Source organism: Hemiscyllium ocellatum, chromosome 10 (genome assembly GCF_020745735.1).
Source record: "Hemiscyllium ocellatum isolate sHemOce1 chromosome 10, sHemOce1.pat.X.cur, whole genome shotgun sequence".
Lineage (NCBI taxonomy): Eukaryota > Metazoa > Chordata > Chondrichthyes > Orectolobiformes > Hemiscylliidae > Hemiscyllium > Hemiscyllium ocellatum.
This window is the reverse complement of record NC_083410.1, coordinates 64464576-64480262: the sequence shown is the minus strand read 5'-3', so window position 1 is coordinate 64480262 and position 15687 is coordinate 64464576. Positions and strand designations below refer to the sequence as shown.

General features: G+C 47.6%; 1 protein-coding gene across 6 annotated transcripts in view; it reads right to left on the bottom strand.

The window, feature by feature from the left end:
- sanbr (SANT and BTB domain regulator of CSR) overlaps positions 1-15687 on the bottom strand; it is a 286180-nt gene that overhangs the window by 104034 nt on the left and 166459 nt on the right. For all 6 annotated transcript variants that reach the window (XM_060830959.1, XM_060830958.1, XM_060830957.1 and 3 more), the window contains 3 exons: positions 7163-7249; positions 6959-7069; positions 374-497 (listed from right to left, as the gene is read on the bottom strand). In XM_060830959.1, coding sequence (XP_060686942.1) covers positions 374-497; positions 6959-7069; positions 7163-7249 — 322 coding nt within the window. The remainder of the gene's footprint in view (positions 1-373; positions 498-6958; positions 7070-7162; positions 7250-15687) is intronic.

The following is a 15687-nucleotide window of genomic DNA, read 5'->3' as shown; positions in this document are numbered from 1 at the left end:
TAAGGGAAACAGCTGCTTTCTATTCACCCTGTGCATGCTCCTCAATCTTATATATCTCTATCAGGCTCCCCCTCCACCTTCTCTCCTCTCAGCAATCAGGAAGCAATCAGAGCTTATCTTGCCTCTCTTCAATGCTGAGATGCTCCATCCCAGGCAGCATCCATTGCCTTTGCAACTCTTCTAGTGCAACTACATCCTTCCTACATAATGTGTGATGATCAGAACTAATTCCATAGCATCACTTGTTTAAACTTCAGCTTGTATTATTAGGTTAAAAATAAATCACAACTGCAAGTCATTTATAAAAAAACGTTTTAAAGTATACTTCTTAAAATTTGCAGCCACTAACATGCAAGTAAAAATCAAAACTTACTTTTTTGCATCTTGTGCAAGGCAACCAATTTATAGTTCCCCACAAACGCCAGTATACGTCTTGCCAAGACTTCAGCTCTTCATAAAGACTGTTAAGATAGTCATGCACATCCCAGCTTTTATCTCTAAGAGTCAACAACAATTTACTGTTCAGGACTCACCCGAGGTGGTTTAAGAAAAGCAAATTGTATTTATACAATATCTTTAATATAAACAACTGCTACATACTTTCCAAACAGAGGTAGGATATAGATTCAGAGGCAGAGGGGAGTTACTAGAAGGGATGACAAAAAGCTTGGTCAAATATATAAAGGGCGGCGCAGTGGCTCAGTCGTTCGCACTGTTTCCTCACAGTACTAGGGACCAAGGTTCGATTCCAGTCATGGGCGACTGTCTGTGTGGAGTTTGCACATTTTCCCAGTGTCTGTGGGGGTTTCGTCCAGGTGTCCTGGTTTCCTCCCATATGTCCAAAGGGTTAGGTGAATTGGCCATGTTAAATTGCCCATAGTGTTCAGAGAAGTGTAGGTTAGGTGCATCAGTCAGGGGTAAATATTGGGTAAGGGATTGGGTCTGCGTGGATTACTCTTTGGAGGGTAAATGTGGACTTGTTGGGCTGAAGGGCCTGTTTCCACACTGAAGGGATTCTAATTCTAAACACGCAGAAAGAGATGTGCAAAGGTTTTGGGAAATTATTGGGGAAAAAAAGCATTTGCCACTACTGTTGGTTTCCTTTTGGTCAATTTTCGATTTGCACTACTACTGTGCCTTTTATTCCATGGGTTTCAACTTTACAGACTTTCAAACTTTATCAAATATATTTTGTATCCATTTGTACCACATCAACTATTTTACCCTTGTTAACCCTCTGTCACCTATCTAAAGACTCAATCAAGCTAAATGAACATATTTGTCTTTAACAAATCAACACCATCTTAATACAAATAATCCACATTTCTCCAAATGACTTAACTTTGTCCAATATTATCCTTTTTTTACACACTTCCCACCAAGGTTAAATTGATTGGCTTGTCACCCTTAGCTTATCCTCACGCACTTTTGAACAAAATGATAATATTTGCAATTCTCCATCCCCTTGGTATCACTCCCATATCTGAAAAGGATGAGAAGAATATAGACAATATTCAGCCTTACTTTCCAAGGCAACCCATGATGCATCCCAGCGAGACTTGGTGACTCACCAACTGTAAGTGCAGCCAGCCTTTCCAATATCTCTACATTATCATTTTTAGCTCATCCAGTATCTCAACTACCTCGTCCATTTCTATTACTTTAGCAGTCTCTTCTTCCTTGGTAAAGACAGATGTCAGCATACTCATTTAGGATTTCAAACGTGCTCTCTGTCTCCATTGGTCTCCTTTCTGGTCCCTAATTAGCACCTCATTTTGCTACTGTCAACTATTTGTATGCCTGTTAGAGACTTAGGATTCCTTTGTATTAGTTGTTAGTTTATTCCCATACTCTGTTTTTGTCCCTCTTATTATCTTCATCAGGGCTGGGCTGGAGGGAGTAGGAAAACTTCTTCAAAGTGGGCATCCTTGGAAGAGGCTTCGCAGTATGATTTGCAGCAACTAGGAGATAGTGAGGACTGCAGATGCTGTGGAAGTCAGAGTCAATAAAGACTGAGTCCAGTTCTAATGAAGGGTTACGCCCAAAACATTGACTTTTTTGCTCCTCAGAAACTTTCTGACCTGCACTGCTCTTTCCAGCACCACACTTAATTGACTTTGACTTTTCCAGCATCTGCTAACCTCACTAGCTTCTCTTATTTCCTTTCCAGTTTTCCTATATTCAGCCTGGTTCTCATTCGTAACATCAACCAGACATTTGTTATATCCTCCCTTTTACTGCTTCTTCTTATTCTCTTCACACTTTCTTCATTGAGAGAGCTGTGGCTTAAGTTATCCTATCTTTCCTTCTTGTACAACGTACCTACACCATAGCCAAAACAACCCTTAAAAAGCTGCACATTACTCAAATACTTTTTTGGCTACCAACCTTTAATTATTTACCTCAGCCAACCACTGCCTCAGCACCCACCCTCCACAATTAACATTTTTTAAAATTGCCAATTACTCAGTCTGATTCAATTGATAATATTAAGCTTATGATACAATGATCAGAATTCTCTAAATGCTTCTGGTTGGTGCTTGCACCACTTGGTCCACCTTGGTACTCAAACTATACCCAGCAAAGGCTCCTTGCTTAGAGAAGCATGTTTACCAGGAAAGGTCTCTTGAACATACTTCAGAAATTCTTCCCTTTCTCTGCCATTTACAGTAGAATCGTAGAATCCCTAGGGTGCAGAAAGAGGCCATTATGTCCATCAAGTCTACACCAGCCACCCAAACAGAATTCAACCAGACCAAGCCTCCTATTCTACCCCTGTGACCCCCATTTATCATGGCTTACCCATCTAACCTGCGCATCTTTGGATACAATAGACAACCTACACATGTTTTGACTGTGGGAGGAAACTGGAGCACCCAGAGGAAATCCATGCAGTCATGGGGAAAATGTGCAAACTCCAGGTAGACAGTCACCCAAGGCTAACCACTGAGCCATCATGCACCACTATTTTTATGCTAGTCTATTTCAGAACAAATCTTATCATCATCATTACTCTGTAGTTCTTGAACCTCCCTGCAATTTTCCTACAATAAAATGTACTGAACTAGAGCAATGGCACATCTACGGTTTCCTCTCTCACTCGCACTGTAATATTCTCCTTCATCAATACTGGCACAACTCCCACCTACTTTATTTATCCTTCCTGAGCATCTTATATTGAGGAATATTTAATATTTAAAATACCCTTTTTGGAGCCAGGACTCTATTATAGACATAATAGTATTCCCATGAGGCAATATGCACCTGCAGGACAAAGTGAGGACTCCAGATGCTGGAGATCAGAGCTGAAAATGTGTTGCTGGAAAAGCGCAGCAGGTCAGGCAGCATCCAAGGAACAGGAGAATCGACATTTCAGACATAAGCCCTTCTTCAGGAATGAGGAGGGTGTGCCAAGCAGGCTAAGATAAAAGGTAGGGAGGAGGGACTTGGGAGAGGGGTGTTGGGAATGCGATAGGTGGAACGAGGTTAAGGTGAGGGTGATAGGCCGGAGAGGGGGTGGGGGAGAGAGGTCAGGAAGAAGATTGCAGGTCAAGAAGTCGGTGCTGAGTCCGAGGGTTGGGACTGAGGTAAGGTGGGGGGAGGGGAAATGGGGAAGCTGGAGAAATCTGCATTCATCCCTTGTGGTTGGAGGGTTCCTAGGTGGAAGATGAGGTGCTCTTCCTCCAGGCGTCATGTTGCCATGGTCTGGCGATGGAGGAGGCCAAGGATCTGCATGCCCTTGGCGGAGTGGGAGGGGGAATTAAAGTGTTCAGCCATGGTGCGGTTGGGTTGGTTGGTGTGGGTGTCCCAGAGATGTTCTCTGAAACGTTCCGAAAGTAGGCGGCCTGTCTCCCCAATGTAGAGCAGGCCACATCGGGTGCAGCGGATAAAGTAAATGATGTGTGTGGAGGTGCAGGTGAATTTGTGATGGATATGGAAGAATCCCTTGGAGCCTTGGAGCGAAGGGAGGGGGGAGGTGTGGGCATAAGTTTTGCATTTCTTGCAGTTGCAGGGGAAGGTGCCCGGAGTGGAGGTTGGGTTGGTGGGAGTGTGTGGACCTGACGCGAGAGTCGTGGAGGGAGTGGTCTTTCCGGAACGCTGATAGGGGACGGGAGGGAAATATATGCCAGGTGGTGGGGTCTGTTTGGAGGTGGCAGAAATGACGAAGGATGATACGATGTATGTGGAGATTGGTGGGGTGGTAGGTGAGGACCAGTGGGGTTCTTTCCTGGTGGCGGTTGGAGGGGCGGGGTTCAAGGGCGGAGGAGCGGGAAGTGGAGGAAATGCGGTGGAGAGCATCGTCAACCTCTTCTGAGGGGAAATTGTGGTCTTTGAAGGAGACAGCCATCTGGGCTGTACAGTATTGGAATTGGTCCTCCTGGGAGCAGATGCGGCGGAGGTGAAGGAATTGGGAAAATGGAATGGTGTTTTTACAGGGGGCAGGGTGGGAGGAGGGGAAATCTAGGTAGCTGTGGGAGTCGGTTGTTTTGGAGTAAACGTCCGTGTTGAGTCGGTCGCCCGAGATAGAAATAGAGGGGTCTAGGAAGGGGGAGGGAGGAGTCTGAGACGGTCCAGGCAAATTTGAGGTCAGGGTGGAAGCTGTTGGTAAAGTGGATGAACTGTCCAAACTCCTCGTGGGAGCATGAGGTAGCGCCGATACAGTCATCGATGTAGTGGAGGTAAAGGTGGCGGGTGGTGCCGGTGTAGCTGCGGAAGATGGACTGTTCCACATATCCTATGAAGAGGCAGGCATAGCTGGGGTCCATGCAGGTGCCCATGGCTACTCCTTTGGTTTGGAGCAAGTGGGAGGATTGGAAAAAGAAGTTGTTCAGAGTGAGGACCAGTTCAGTCAGTCGAAGGAGGGTGTCAGTGGAAGGGTACTGATTCACCCCCATGCCCAACTCCGTCCCCATGCCCAACTCAGCCCCTACGCCCAACTCCACCCCCACGCCCAACTCTAGCCCCACACCAGGTCCTAGCCCCCAGCCCTGCCGTATTTTCACCATCCCTCCAGACCTCCCCCTCTCTGAGGATGAAAGATCAGTCTTCAGCAGATGCCTCACCTTCATTCCCCTACGCTCCAGGATTAACGAGTTCAACACACAGCGAGACATCGAACAATTCTTCCGTCGCCTTCGCCTCCGTGCCTACTTCTTCAACCAGGATTCTCGCCCATCCTCTGATGACCCCTTCTCCCGCCTCCAACACACCCCATCCATCTGGACACCCCATGCTGGCCTCATACCCACCCTCGATCTCTTCATAGCCAACTGCCGCCACGACATCGACCGCCTCAGCCAGTCCACCCCTCTTACCCACTCCAACCTCTCACCCTCCAACGTGCAGCCCTCCACTACCTCCGCTCCAACCCCAACATCACTATCAAACCGGCAGACAAGGGAGGCGCTGTGGTAGTTTGGCGCACCGATCTTTACATTGCTGAGGCAAAACGGCAGCTCACGGGCACCTCCTCCTACTGCCCCCTTGACCATGACCCCACCTCCCACCACCAAACCATCATCTCCCAGACCATCCATAACCTCATCACCTCAGGGAATCTCCCATCCACCGCCTCCAACCTCATAGTCCCACAACCCTACACCACCCGTTTCTACCTCCTGCCCAAAATACACAAACCTGCCTGCCCCGGCCGACCCATTGTCTCAGCCTGCTCCTGCCCCACCGAACTCATCTCCTCATACCTCGACACGGTTCTGTCCCCCTTAGTCCAAGAACTCCCCACCTATGTTCGGGACACCACCCACACCCTCCACCACCTCCATGATTTTTGCTTCCCCAGTCCCCAACGCCTTATCTTTACCATGGACATCCAGTCCCTGTACATCTCCATCCCCCATCACGAAGGACTCAAAGCCCTCCACTTATTCCTTTCCCGCCGTACCAACCAGAACCCTTCCACTGACACCCTCTTTCGACTGACTGAACTATCAGCGTTCCGGAAAGACCACTCCTTCCGCGACTTCCTTGTCAGGTCCACACCCCCCACCAACCCAACCTCCACTCCCGGCACCTTCCCCTGCAACTGCAAGAAACGCAAAACTTACGCCCACACCTCCCCCCTCACTTCCCTCCAAGGCCCCAAGGGATCCTTCCATGTCCGCCACAAATTCACCTGCACCTCCACACACCTCATTTACTGCATCTGCTGCACCCGATGTGGCCTCCTCTATATTGGGGAGACAGGCCGCCTACTTGCGGAACGTTTCAAAGAACACCTCTGGGACACCCGGACCAACCAACCCAACCACCCCGTGGCTAAACACGTTAATTCCCCCTCCCAAGCCACCAAGGACATGCAGATCCTTGGCCTCCTCCATCGCCAGACCATGGCAACATGACAACTGGAAGAAGAGCACCTGATCTTCCACCTAGGAACCCTCCAACCACAAGGGATGAATGCAGATTTCTCCAGCTTCCTCATTTCCCCTCCCCCCACCTTATCTCAGTCCCCCCCTCGAATTCAGCACCACCTTCCTAACCTGCAATGTTCTTCCCGACCTCTCCGCCCCCACCCCCTCTCCGGCCTATCACCCTCACCTTGACCACGTTCCACCTATCGCATTCCCAACGCCCCTCCCCCAAGTCCCTCCTCCCTACCTTTTATCTTAGCCTGCTTGGCACACCCTCCTCATTCCTGAAGAAGGGCTTATGTCTGAAACGTCGATTCTCTAGCTCCTTGGATGCTGCCTGACCTGCTGTGCTTTTCCAGCAACACATTTTTCAGCTATATGCACCTGCAATCTTGCCACCTATTTACCAAGCTTTGAGCAGTTATGCCATGTATCATACACACAAATTTTGTACTCGCAGTCATATCAAACCAAATACCATTCAATGTTTTGTGCTAGAAACTGCAGAAGCAAGACCAGAAGTCTCAACATTAAATTCTTCATCCAAACTTCAGGTTCAAAAATTAGTCAAGTAATTCAAAAGATACCTAATGTGCAAGTATATTATATTTCCTCGAAGATCAATATTTATTTTTACAGGAGTACAGGGAATCATTTTCTCAGTTTCCTTGGTAAGAAGTTTCTTACATATGCTACATCTGAAATAAAATATGAAACACAGTGTGAAGTTCTCAGGAGACAAGATTAATAGGTAATTAAAAAATCAACTGAAATTTCCATAGAATAGTTACCTATATAGCGTTTCAGCACCCGCTGGAGAGTCTCGATCCTTGTAGTCTGGATCAAACAACCTCTCAATCTTCTTGCAAAATATTTTACTGTTTTACAAATGATTATTGTTAAATAGCGTAGTGCAAATAATTAGGGAGACATTCAATTTTTAAAAAAAAGCATTGTTAGCTTCTCTTGAAGTCACCACAACTTATATTGTTGCGCTATTTTGAGAGGGAGAGAGGGAGAAAGGAAGAGAGGGAACGAATGTGAACAAAAGAGGGAGATCGAGAAAGAGAACGAGAGAGAGAGCGAACGAAACAGAGAGAGCGAATGAAACAGAGAGACAGAGAGAGATAGAGAACATGAGAGAGAGAGAAAACAAATCAAAAGGGAAAGAGACAACGAGAGAACACGAAAGAGAACAAGAGAGAGAACACGAGCGAGAGAAAACACGAGCGAGAGAGAGAGCACGAGCGAGAGAGAGAGAACACACGGGCGAGAGAGAGAGAGAGAGAGTGAACACGAGCGAGAGAGGGGGAACACGAGAGAGCACGAGAGGGAGACCACGAGAGAGAGAGCACGAGAGAGAGAGAGGACGAGAGAGAGAGAGGACACGAGAGAGAGAGAGAGAACACGAGAGAACATGAGTGAGACAGAGACAGAGCGAGAGAGCGAGAGAGAACACACGGGAGAGAGAGAGTGAGAGTGAGAACACGAGCGAGAGTGAGAGAGAGAGAAGACACACAAGCGAGAGAGCGAGAATGAGGACACGAGAGAGAGAGAATGAGAACGAGAGACAACACGAGTGAGAGAGAGAACACGAGTGAGAGAGAGAGAGAGAGAGAGAACACGAGTGAGAGAGAGAGAGAAAACGAGCGAGACAGGGAAAGAGAGAGAAAATACGAGACAGAGATAAAACACGAGGGACAGAGAGAGAGAACGAGAACACGAGAGAGACAGAGAGAACACAAGCAAGAGAGAGAACATGAGCGAGGGAACACGAGCGAGAGAGAAAACACGAGAGAGAGAACGAGAGAGAGAGAGAGAGAGAGAAAACACGAGAGAGAGAGAGAGAACACACGAGAGAGAGAGAGTGAGAACACGAGCGAGAGAGAGAGAACACACGAGAGAGAGAGAGAACGAGGGAGAGAGAGAGAGAGCGACATCACGAGAGAGAGAGAACACACGAGAGAGAGAGAGAGAGAACACGAGAGGGAGAGAGTGAGAACACGAGCGAGAGAGTGACAACACAAGAGAGAGAAAGAGAACACGGGAGAGAGAGAGAACACGAGCGAGATAGATAGAGAGCAACAACACGAGAGAGAGTGTGACAACACGAGAGAAAGAGAACACAAGAGAGAGAGAGAAAACACGAGCGAGAGAGAGAGAGAGCAAGAACACGAGAGAGAGAGAGAGAGAGCGACAACACGAGAGAGAGAGTGACAACACGAGAGAGAGAAGGAGAACACGAGAGAGAGAGAGAGAACACGAGCGAGAGAGATAGAGAGAACACGAGAGAGAGCGACAACACAAGCGAAAGAGAACATGAGAGAGAGAGAGAGAGAGCAACAACACGAGAGAGAATGAGAACACAAGAGAGAGAGAACACACAAGGGAGGGAGGAGGGAGAGAGAGAGAGAGAGAAAGAGAGAACACAAGCGAGAGAGAAAGAGAACACGAGAGAATGAGAACACGAGAGAGAGAATGAGAACACGAGAGAGAACGAGAACACAAGAGAGAGAGAAAGAGAGAACATGAGAGAGAGAGAGAGAGAACACACGAGAGAGAAAGAGAGAGAGAGAGAGAGAGAGAACACACGAGAGAGAGAGAAAACAAACAAGAGAGAGAGAAAACAAACAAGCGAGTGAGAAAGAGAGAGAAAATACAAGAGAGAAAGAGAGAACACACAAGAGAGAGAAAGAGAGAGAGAATGAGAACACGAGAGAGAGAATCTGAGCGAGCGAGAGAGAGAAACGAGCGAGAGAGAGAAAACACGAGAGAGAGAGAAAGAGAGAGAACATGAGCGAGAGAGAGAACACGAGCGAGAGACAGAAAACACGAGAAAGAAAGAGAGAGAGAGAACACACGAGAGAGAGAGAGAGAGTGAGTGTGACAACACGAGAGAGAGAGAGAGTGACAACACGAGAGACAGAAAGAGAAAACGAAAGAGAGAATGAGAACATGGAGAGAGAGAATGAGAACATGAGAGAGAGAGAGAAAAAAAAGAGGAGAGAAAACAAAAGAGAGAGAACACGAGAGACAGAGAAAGAGAACACGAGAGAGAGAGAGAGAGTATACGAGCGAGAGAGAGAGAGAACACGAGCGAGAGAGAGAAAACACGAGAGAGAACACGAGAGAGAGAGAAGACACGAGAGAGACAGAGAGAACAAGAGCACGAGAGAGAGAATGAGAACACGAGAGAGACAGAGAACACGAGAGAGAGAGAACACGAGAGAGAGAAAGAATGAGAGAGAGAGAGAGAGCGAAAAAACACGAGAGAGAAAGAGAGAACACGAGAGAGAGAGAGAGAGAGAGAGAAAACACACGAGAGAGAGAGAAAACACGAGACGGGGAGAGAGAACACGAGAGAGAGAGAACACGAGAGAGAGAGAGAAAACACGAGAGAGAGCGAGAGAGAAAACTAGAGAGAGAGAGAACACGAGGAAGAGAGAGAGAGAGAGAGATAGAGAAAACAAGCGAGAGAGAAAGAGAGAAAAAACACGAGAGAGAGAGAAGACACGAGAGAGAGAGAGAGAGAGAGAGATAGAACACGAGGGAGAGACTGAGAGAACACGAGAGAGAACACGAGAGAGAGAGAGAATGCGAGAGAGAGAGAGAAAACACACGAGCGAGAGAAAGAGAGAACAGACGAGAGAGACAAAGAGAGAGAGAGAGAACACGAGAGAGAGAGCGAGAGGGTGACAACACAAGAGAGAGAGAGAGCGACATCACGAGAGAGAGTGACAACACGAGAGAGAGAGAGAGAACACGAAAGGGAATGAGAACACAAGAGTGAGAGAGAGAGAACACGAGTGAGGGAGGGAGAGAGAACTCGAGAGAGAGAGAGAGAACACAAGGGAGAGAACACGAGAGAGAGAACACAAGGGAGAGAACACGAGGGAGAGAACACAAGGGAGAGAACACGAGGGAGAGAGAAAGAGTGACAACACAAGGGAGAGAGAGAAAGAGAACACGAGAGACAGTGAGAGAGAGAGAAAACACGAGGGGGAGAGAGAGAGAGAGACAGAGAGATGGAGAAAACACGAGAGAAAGGGAGAGAGAGAGAGAGAACATGAGAGAGAGAGAAAACACGAGGCAGACAGAGAGAGAGAACACACAAGGGAGGGAGAGAACACGAGGGATAGAGAAAAAGAACACAAAAGAGAGAGAAAACCCGAGAGAGAGAGAAAGAGAGTGAGAAAACAAGAGAGAGAGAACACAAGACAGAAAACACGAGCGAGAGAGGGTGAGAGAACACGAGCGAGAGAGAGAGAGAAAGAAAACACGAGCGAGGGAGAGAGAGAGAATATGAGCGAGGGAGAAAGAGAGAGAGAGAGAGAGAGAACGAGCGAGAGAGACAAAACACAAGAGGGAGAGACAGAGAGAGAGAGAACACGAGAGAGAGAGAACACGAGGGAGAGAGAGAGAGAGCGAGCGAGAACACACGAGGGAGGGAGAGAACACGAGCGAGAGAGATAGAGAAAACACGAGAGAGAGAGAGACAAAACACGAGAGAGAAAGAGAACACAAGGGAGAAGGAGAGAGAAAACACGAGAGAGAGAGAACACGAGAGAGAGAGAGAGAGAGAAGGAACACGAGGGTGAGTGAGAGAAAACACGAGGGAGAGAGAGTGTGAGAGAGAGAGGGAGAGAGAATGAACATGAGGGGCAGAGAGAGAGAGAACACGTGGGAGAGAGAGAGAGAGAGAGAGAGAGAAAAAACATGAGAGAGATAGGGAAAACAAGAGTGAGAGAGAGAGAACACGAGAGAGAGCACGAGAGAGACAGCACGAGAGAGAGAGGATACAAGAAAGACAACACGAAAGAGAGAGAGAGGACACGAGCGAGAGAGAGAACACGAGAGAACACGAGCGACATCACGAGAGAGAGTAACAACACGAGAGTGTGACAACACAAGAGAGAGAGAGAGAGAGAGAGAACACGTGGGGGAGAGAGAGAGAGAAAACACGAGAGAGATAGAGAAAACAAGAGCGAGAGAGAAAACAAGAGCGAGAGAGAGAGAGATCACGAGAGAGAGAACACGAGAGAGAGCATGAGAGAGACGGCACGAGAGAGACAGCACGAGAGAGAGAGGATACAAGAAAGACAACACGAAAGAGAGAGGACACGAGCGAGAGAGAGAGAGAGAGAGAGAGAATGAACACGAGCGAGAAAGAGAACACGAGAGAACACGAGCGACATCACAAGAGAGAGTAACAACACGAGAAAGTGACAACACAAGAGAGAGAAAGAGAACACGGGAGAGAGGGAGAACACGAGCTAGATAGATAGAGAGAACACGAGAGAGAGCGACAACACGAGAGAGAGAGTGACAACACGAGAGAAAGAGAGAACACGAGCGAGAGAGATAGAGGGAACACGAGAGAGGGAATGAGAACACAAGAGTCAGAGAGAGAGAGAGAGAGAACATGAGCGAGAGAGGGAGAGAGAACTCGAGAGAGAGAGAGCGAGAGAACACGAGAGAGAGAACACGAGGGAAAGAGAGAGTGACAACACGACGGAGAGGGAGGAAGAGAACACGAGGGTGAGTGAGAGAGAGAGAGAGTGAGAGAAAACACGAGTGGGAGAGAGAGAACATGAGCGAAAGAGAGAAAGAGAGTGAAAACACGAGAGAGAGAGAAAACACGAGAGAGAGAGAAAACACGAGAGAGAGACAGAGAGATAGAGAAAACATGAGAGAAAGAGAGAGAGAGAGAACACGAGGCAGAGAGAGAGAGAGAGAACACACGAGGGAGGGAGAGAACACGAGAGATAGAGAAAAAGAATACAAGAGAGAGAGAAAACACGAGAGAGAGAGAGAAAACACGAGAGAAAGAGAGAGATAGAGAGAAAACAAGGGAGAAAGAACACAAGAGAAAAAACACAAGCGAGAGAGGGTGAGAGAACACGAGCGAGAGAGAGAGAGAAAGAAAACACGAGCGATAGAGAGAGAGAGAGAGAACGAGCGAGAGAGAGAAAACACGAGAGGGAGAGACAGAGAAAGAGAGAACACAAGAGAGAGAGAGAACACGAGAGAGAGAGAACACGAGGGAGAGAGAGAGAGAGAGAGAGAGAGAACGAGAATGCACGAGGGAGGGAGAGAACACGAGAGGGAGAGAGAGAACACGAGAGAGAGAGAGAGAGAGAACACACAAGGAAGGGAGAGAGAGAACACAAGAGAGAGAGAAAAATACGAGAGAGAGAGAAAACACGAGAGAGAGAGAGAGACAAAACACGAGAGAGAAAGAGAGAGAGAGAAAACGAACACGAGGGAGAGTGAGAGAAAACACGAGGGAGAGAAAGAAAGAGAGAGAACAGGAAGGGGAGAGAGAGAACACGAGAGAGAGAACACGAGAGAGAGACAGAGAACACGAGAGAGAGAGAACACACGAGGGAGGGAGAGAGAAAACACGAGAGAGAGAGAGAACACAAGAGAGTGAGAAAACACGAGATGGAGAGAGAGAGACAAAACACGAGAAAGACTACACGAGGGAGAAAGAGAGAGAACACGAGACAGAGAGAACACAAGGGAGACAGATAGAGAGAGAGAGAGAGAGAGAGAATGAACACGAGCGAGAGAGAGAACACGAGTGACATCACGAGAGAGAGTAACAACACGAGAGAGTGACAACACAAGAGAGAGAGAGAGAGAGAAAATACGACAGAGATAGAGAAAACAAGAGCGAGAGAGAAAACAAGAGCGAAAGAGAGAGAGAACACGAGAGAGAGCATGAGAGAGACAGCACGAGAGAGACAGCACGAGAGAGAGAGAGAGAGGATACAAGAAAGACAACACGAAAGAGAGAGAGAGGACACGAGCGAGAGAGAGAGAGAATGAACACGAGCGAGAGAGAGAACACGAGAGAACACTAGCAACATCACGAGAGAGAGTAACAACACGAGAGAGTGACAACACAAGAGAGAGAAAGAGAACACGGGAGAGAGAGAGAGAACACGAGCGAGATAGAGAGAACATGAGAGAGAGCGACAACACAAGAGAGAGAGCGACAACACGAGAGAAAGAGAACATGAGAGAGAGAGAGAGAGAGTGACAACACGAGAGACAGTGACAACACGAGAGAAAGAGAGAACACGAGCGAGAGAGATAGAGGGAACACGAGAGAGAGAGAGAGAAAACACGAGAGAGAGAGAGCGACAACACGAGAGAGAGTGACAACACGAGCGAAAGAGAACACGAGAGAGAGAGAGAGACAGAGAGAACACGAGCGAGAGTGAAAGAGAACACGAGAGAATGAGAACACGAGAGAGAGAGAATGAGAACACGAGAGAGAATGAGAACTCAAGAGAGAGAGAACACACGAGGGAGAGAGAGAGAAAGAGAGAACACGAGAGAGAGAGAGAGAATACATGAGAGAGAGAAAGATAGAGAGAGAGAGAGAGAGAGAGGGAGAGAACACACGAGAGAGAGAAAACAAACGAGCGAGAGAGAGAAAGAGAGAGAAAATACGAGAGGAAAGAGAGAACACACGAGAGAGAGAAAGAGAACAGATGAGAGAAAGAGAGAGAGAATGCGAACACGAGAGAGAGAGAATACGAGTGAGTGAGAGAGAGTATACGAGCGAGAGAGAGAAAACGAGCGAGAGAGAAAACACGAGAGAGAGAAAGAGAGAGAACAGGAGCGAGAGAGAGAAAACTCAAGAGAGAAAGAGAGAGAGAGAGAAAACACGAGCGAGAGAAAGAGAGAGAAACAATGAGAGAAAAAGAGAGAGAGAGAGAGAGAGAACACGAGAGAGAGAGTGTGACAACATGAGAGAGAGAGAGAGAGTGACAACATGAGAGACAGAAAGAGAACATGAGAGACAGAAAGAGAAAACGAAAGAGAGAATGAGAACATGGAGAGAGAGACAATGAGAACACGAGAGAGAGAGAACAAAAGAGGAGAGAGAAAACAAGAGAGAGAGAACACGAGAGACAGAGAAAGAGAACACGAGAGAGAGAGAGAGTATACGAGCGAGAGAGAGAGAGAGAGAGAGAGAGAGAGAACACGAGCGAGAGAGAGAAAACAAGCGAGAGAGAAAGAGAGAGAAAACACGAGAGAGAGAAAGAGAGAGAAAATATGAGAGAGAAAGAGAGAGAGAGAGAACACGAGAGAGTGTGACAACACGAGAGAGAGAGTGACAACATGAGAGACAGAAAGAGAACATGAGAGACAGAAAGGGAAAACGAAAGAGAGAATGAGAACATGGAGAGAGAGAGAATGAGAACACGAGAGAGAGAGAGAAAACACGACAGAGAGAGAGAGAGAAAACATGAGAGAGAGAACACGAGGGAGAGAGAGAGAGAGAGAAAACAAGCGAGAGAGAGAAAGAGAGAAAACACGAGAGAGAAAAAACACGAGAGAGAGAGAGAGAGATAGAACACGAGGAAGAGACTGAGAGAACACGAGAGAGAGAGAGAATGCGAGAGGGAGAGAGAGAGAAAACATACGAGCGAGAGAAAGAGAGAACGCACGAGAGAGAGAGAGAGAAAGAGAGAGAACACGAGAGGGAGAGAGTGAGAACATGTGAGAGAGCGAGAGGGTAACAACACAAGAGAGAGCGAGCGACATCACGAGAGAGAGAGTGACAACACGAGAGAGAGAGAGAGAACACGAGAGAGAGAGAGAGAGAACACAAGAGTCAGAGAGAGAGAGAACACGAGCGAGAGAGGGAGAGAGAACTCGAGAGAGAGAGAGAGAACACGAGAGAGAGAACACGAGGGAGAGAACACGAGGGAGAGAGAGAGTGACAACACGACGGAGAGAGAGGAAGAGAACACGAGAGAGAGTGAGAGAGAGAGAGTGAGAGAGAGAGAGAGAGAGAGAGAAAACACGAGCGGGAGAGAGAGAACATGAGCGAAAGGGAGAAAGAGAGTGAAAACACGAGAAAGAGAGAAAACACGAGAGAGAGACAGAGAGATAGAGAAAACACAAGAGAAAGAGAGAGAGAGAGAACACGAGGCAGAGAGAGAGAGAGAACACACGAGGGACGGAGAGAACACGAGAGATAGAGAAAAAGAACACAAGAGAGAGAGAAAACACGAGAGAGAGAGAAAACACGAGAGAAAGAGAGAGAGAGAGAGAGAAAACAAGGGAGAAAGAACACAAGAGAAAAAACACAAGCGAGAGAGGGTGAGAGAACACGAGCGAGAGAGAGAGAGAAAGAAAACACGAGCGAGAGAGAGAGAGAGAGAGAGAGAGAACGAGCGAGAGAGAGAAAACACGAGAGGGAGAGACAGAGAAAGAGAGAACACAAGAGAGAGAGAGAACATGAGGGGGAGAGAGAGAGAGAGAGAGAGAGAGAACGAGAACGCACGAGGGAGGG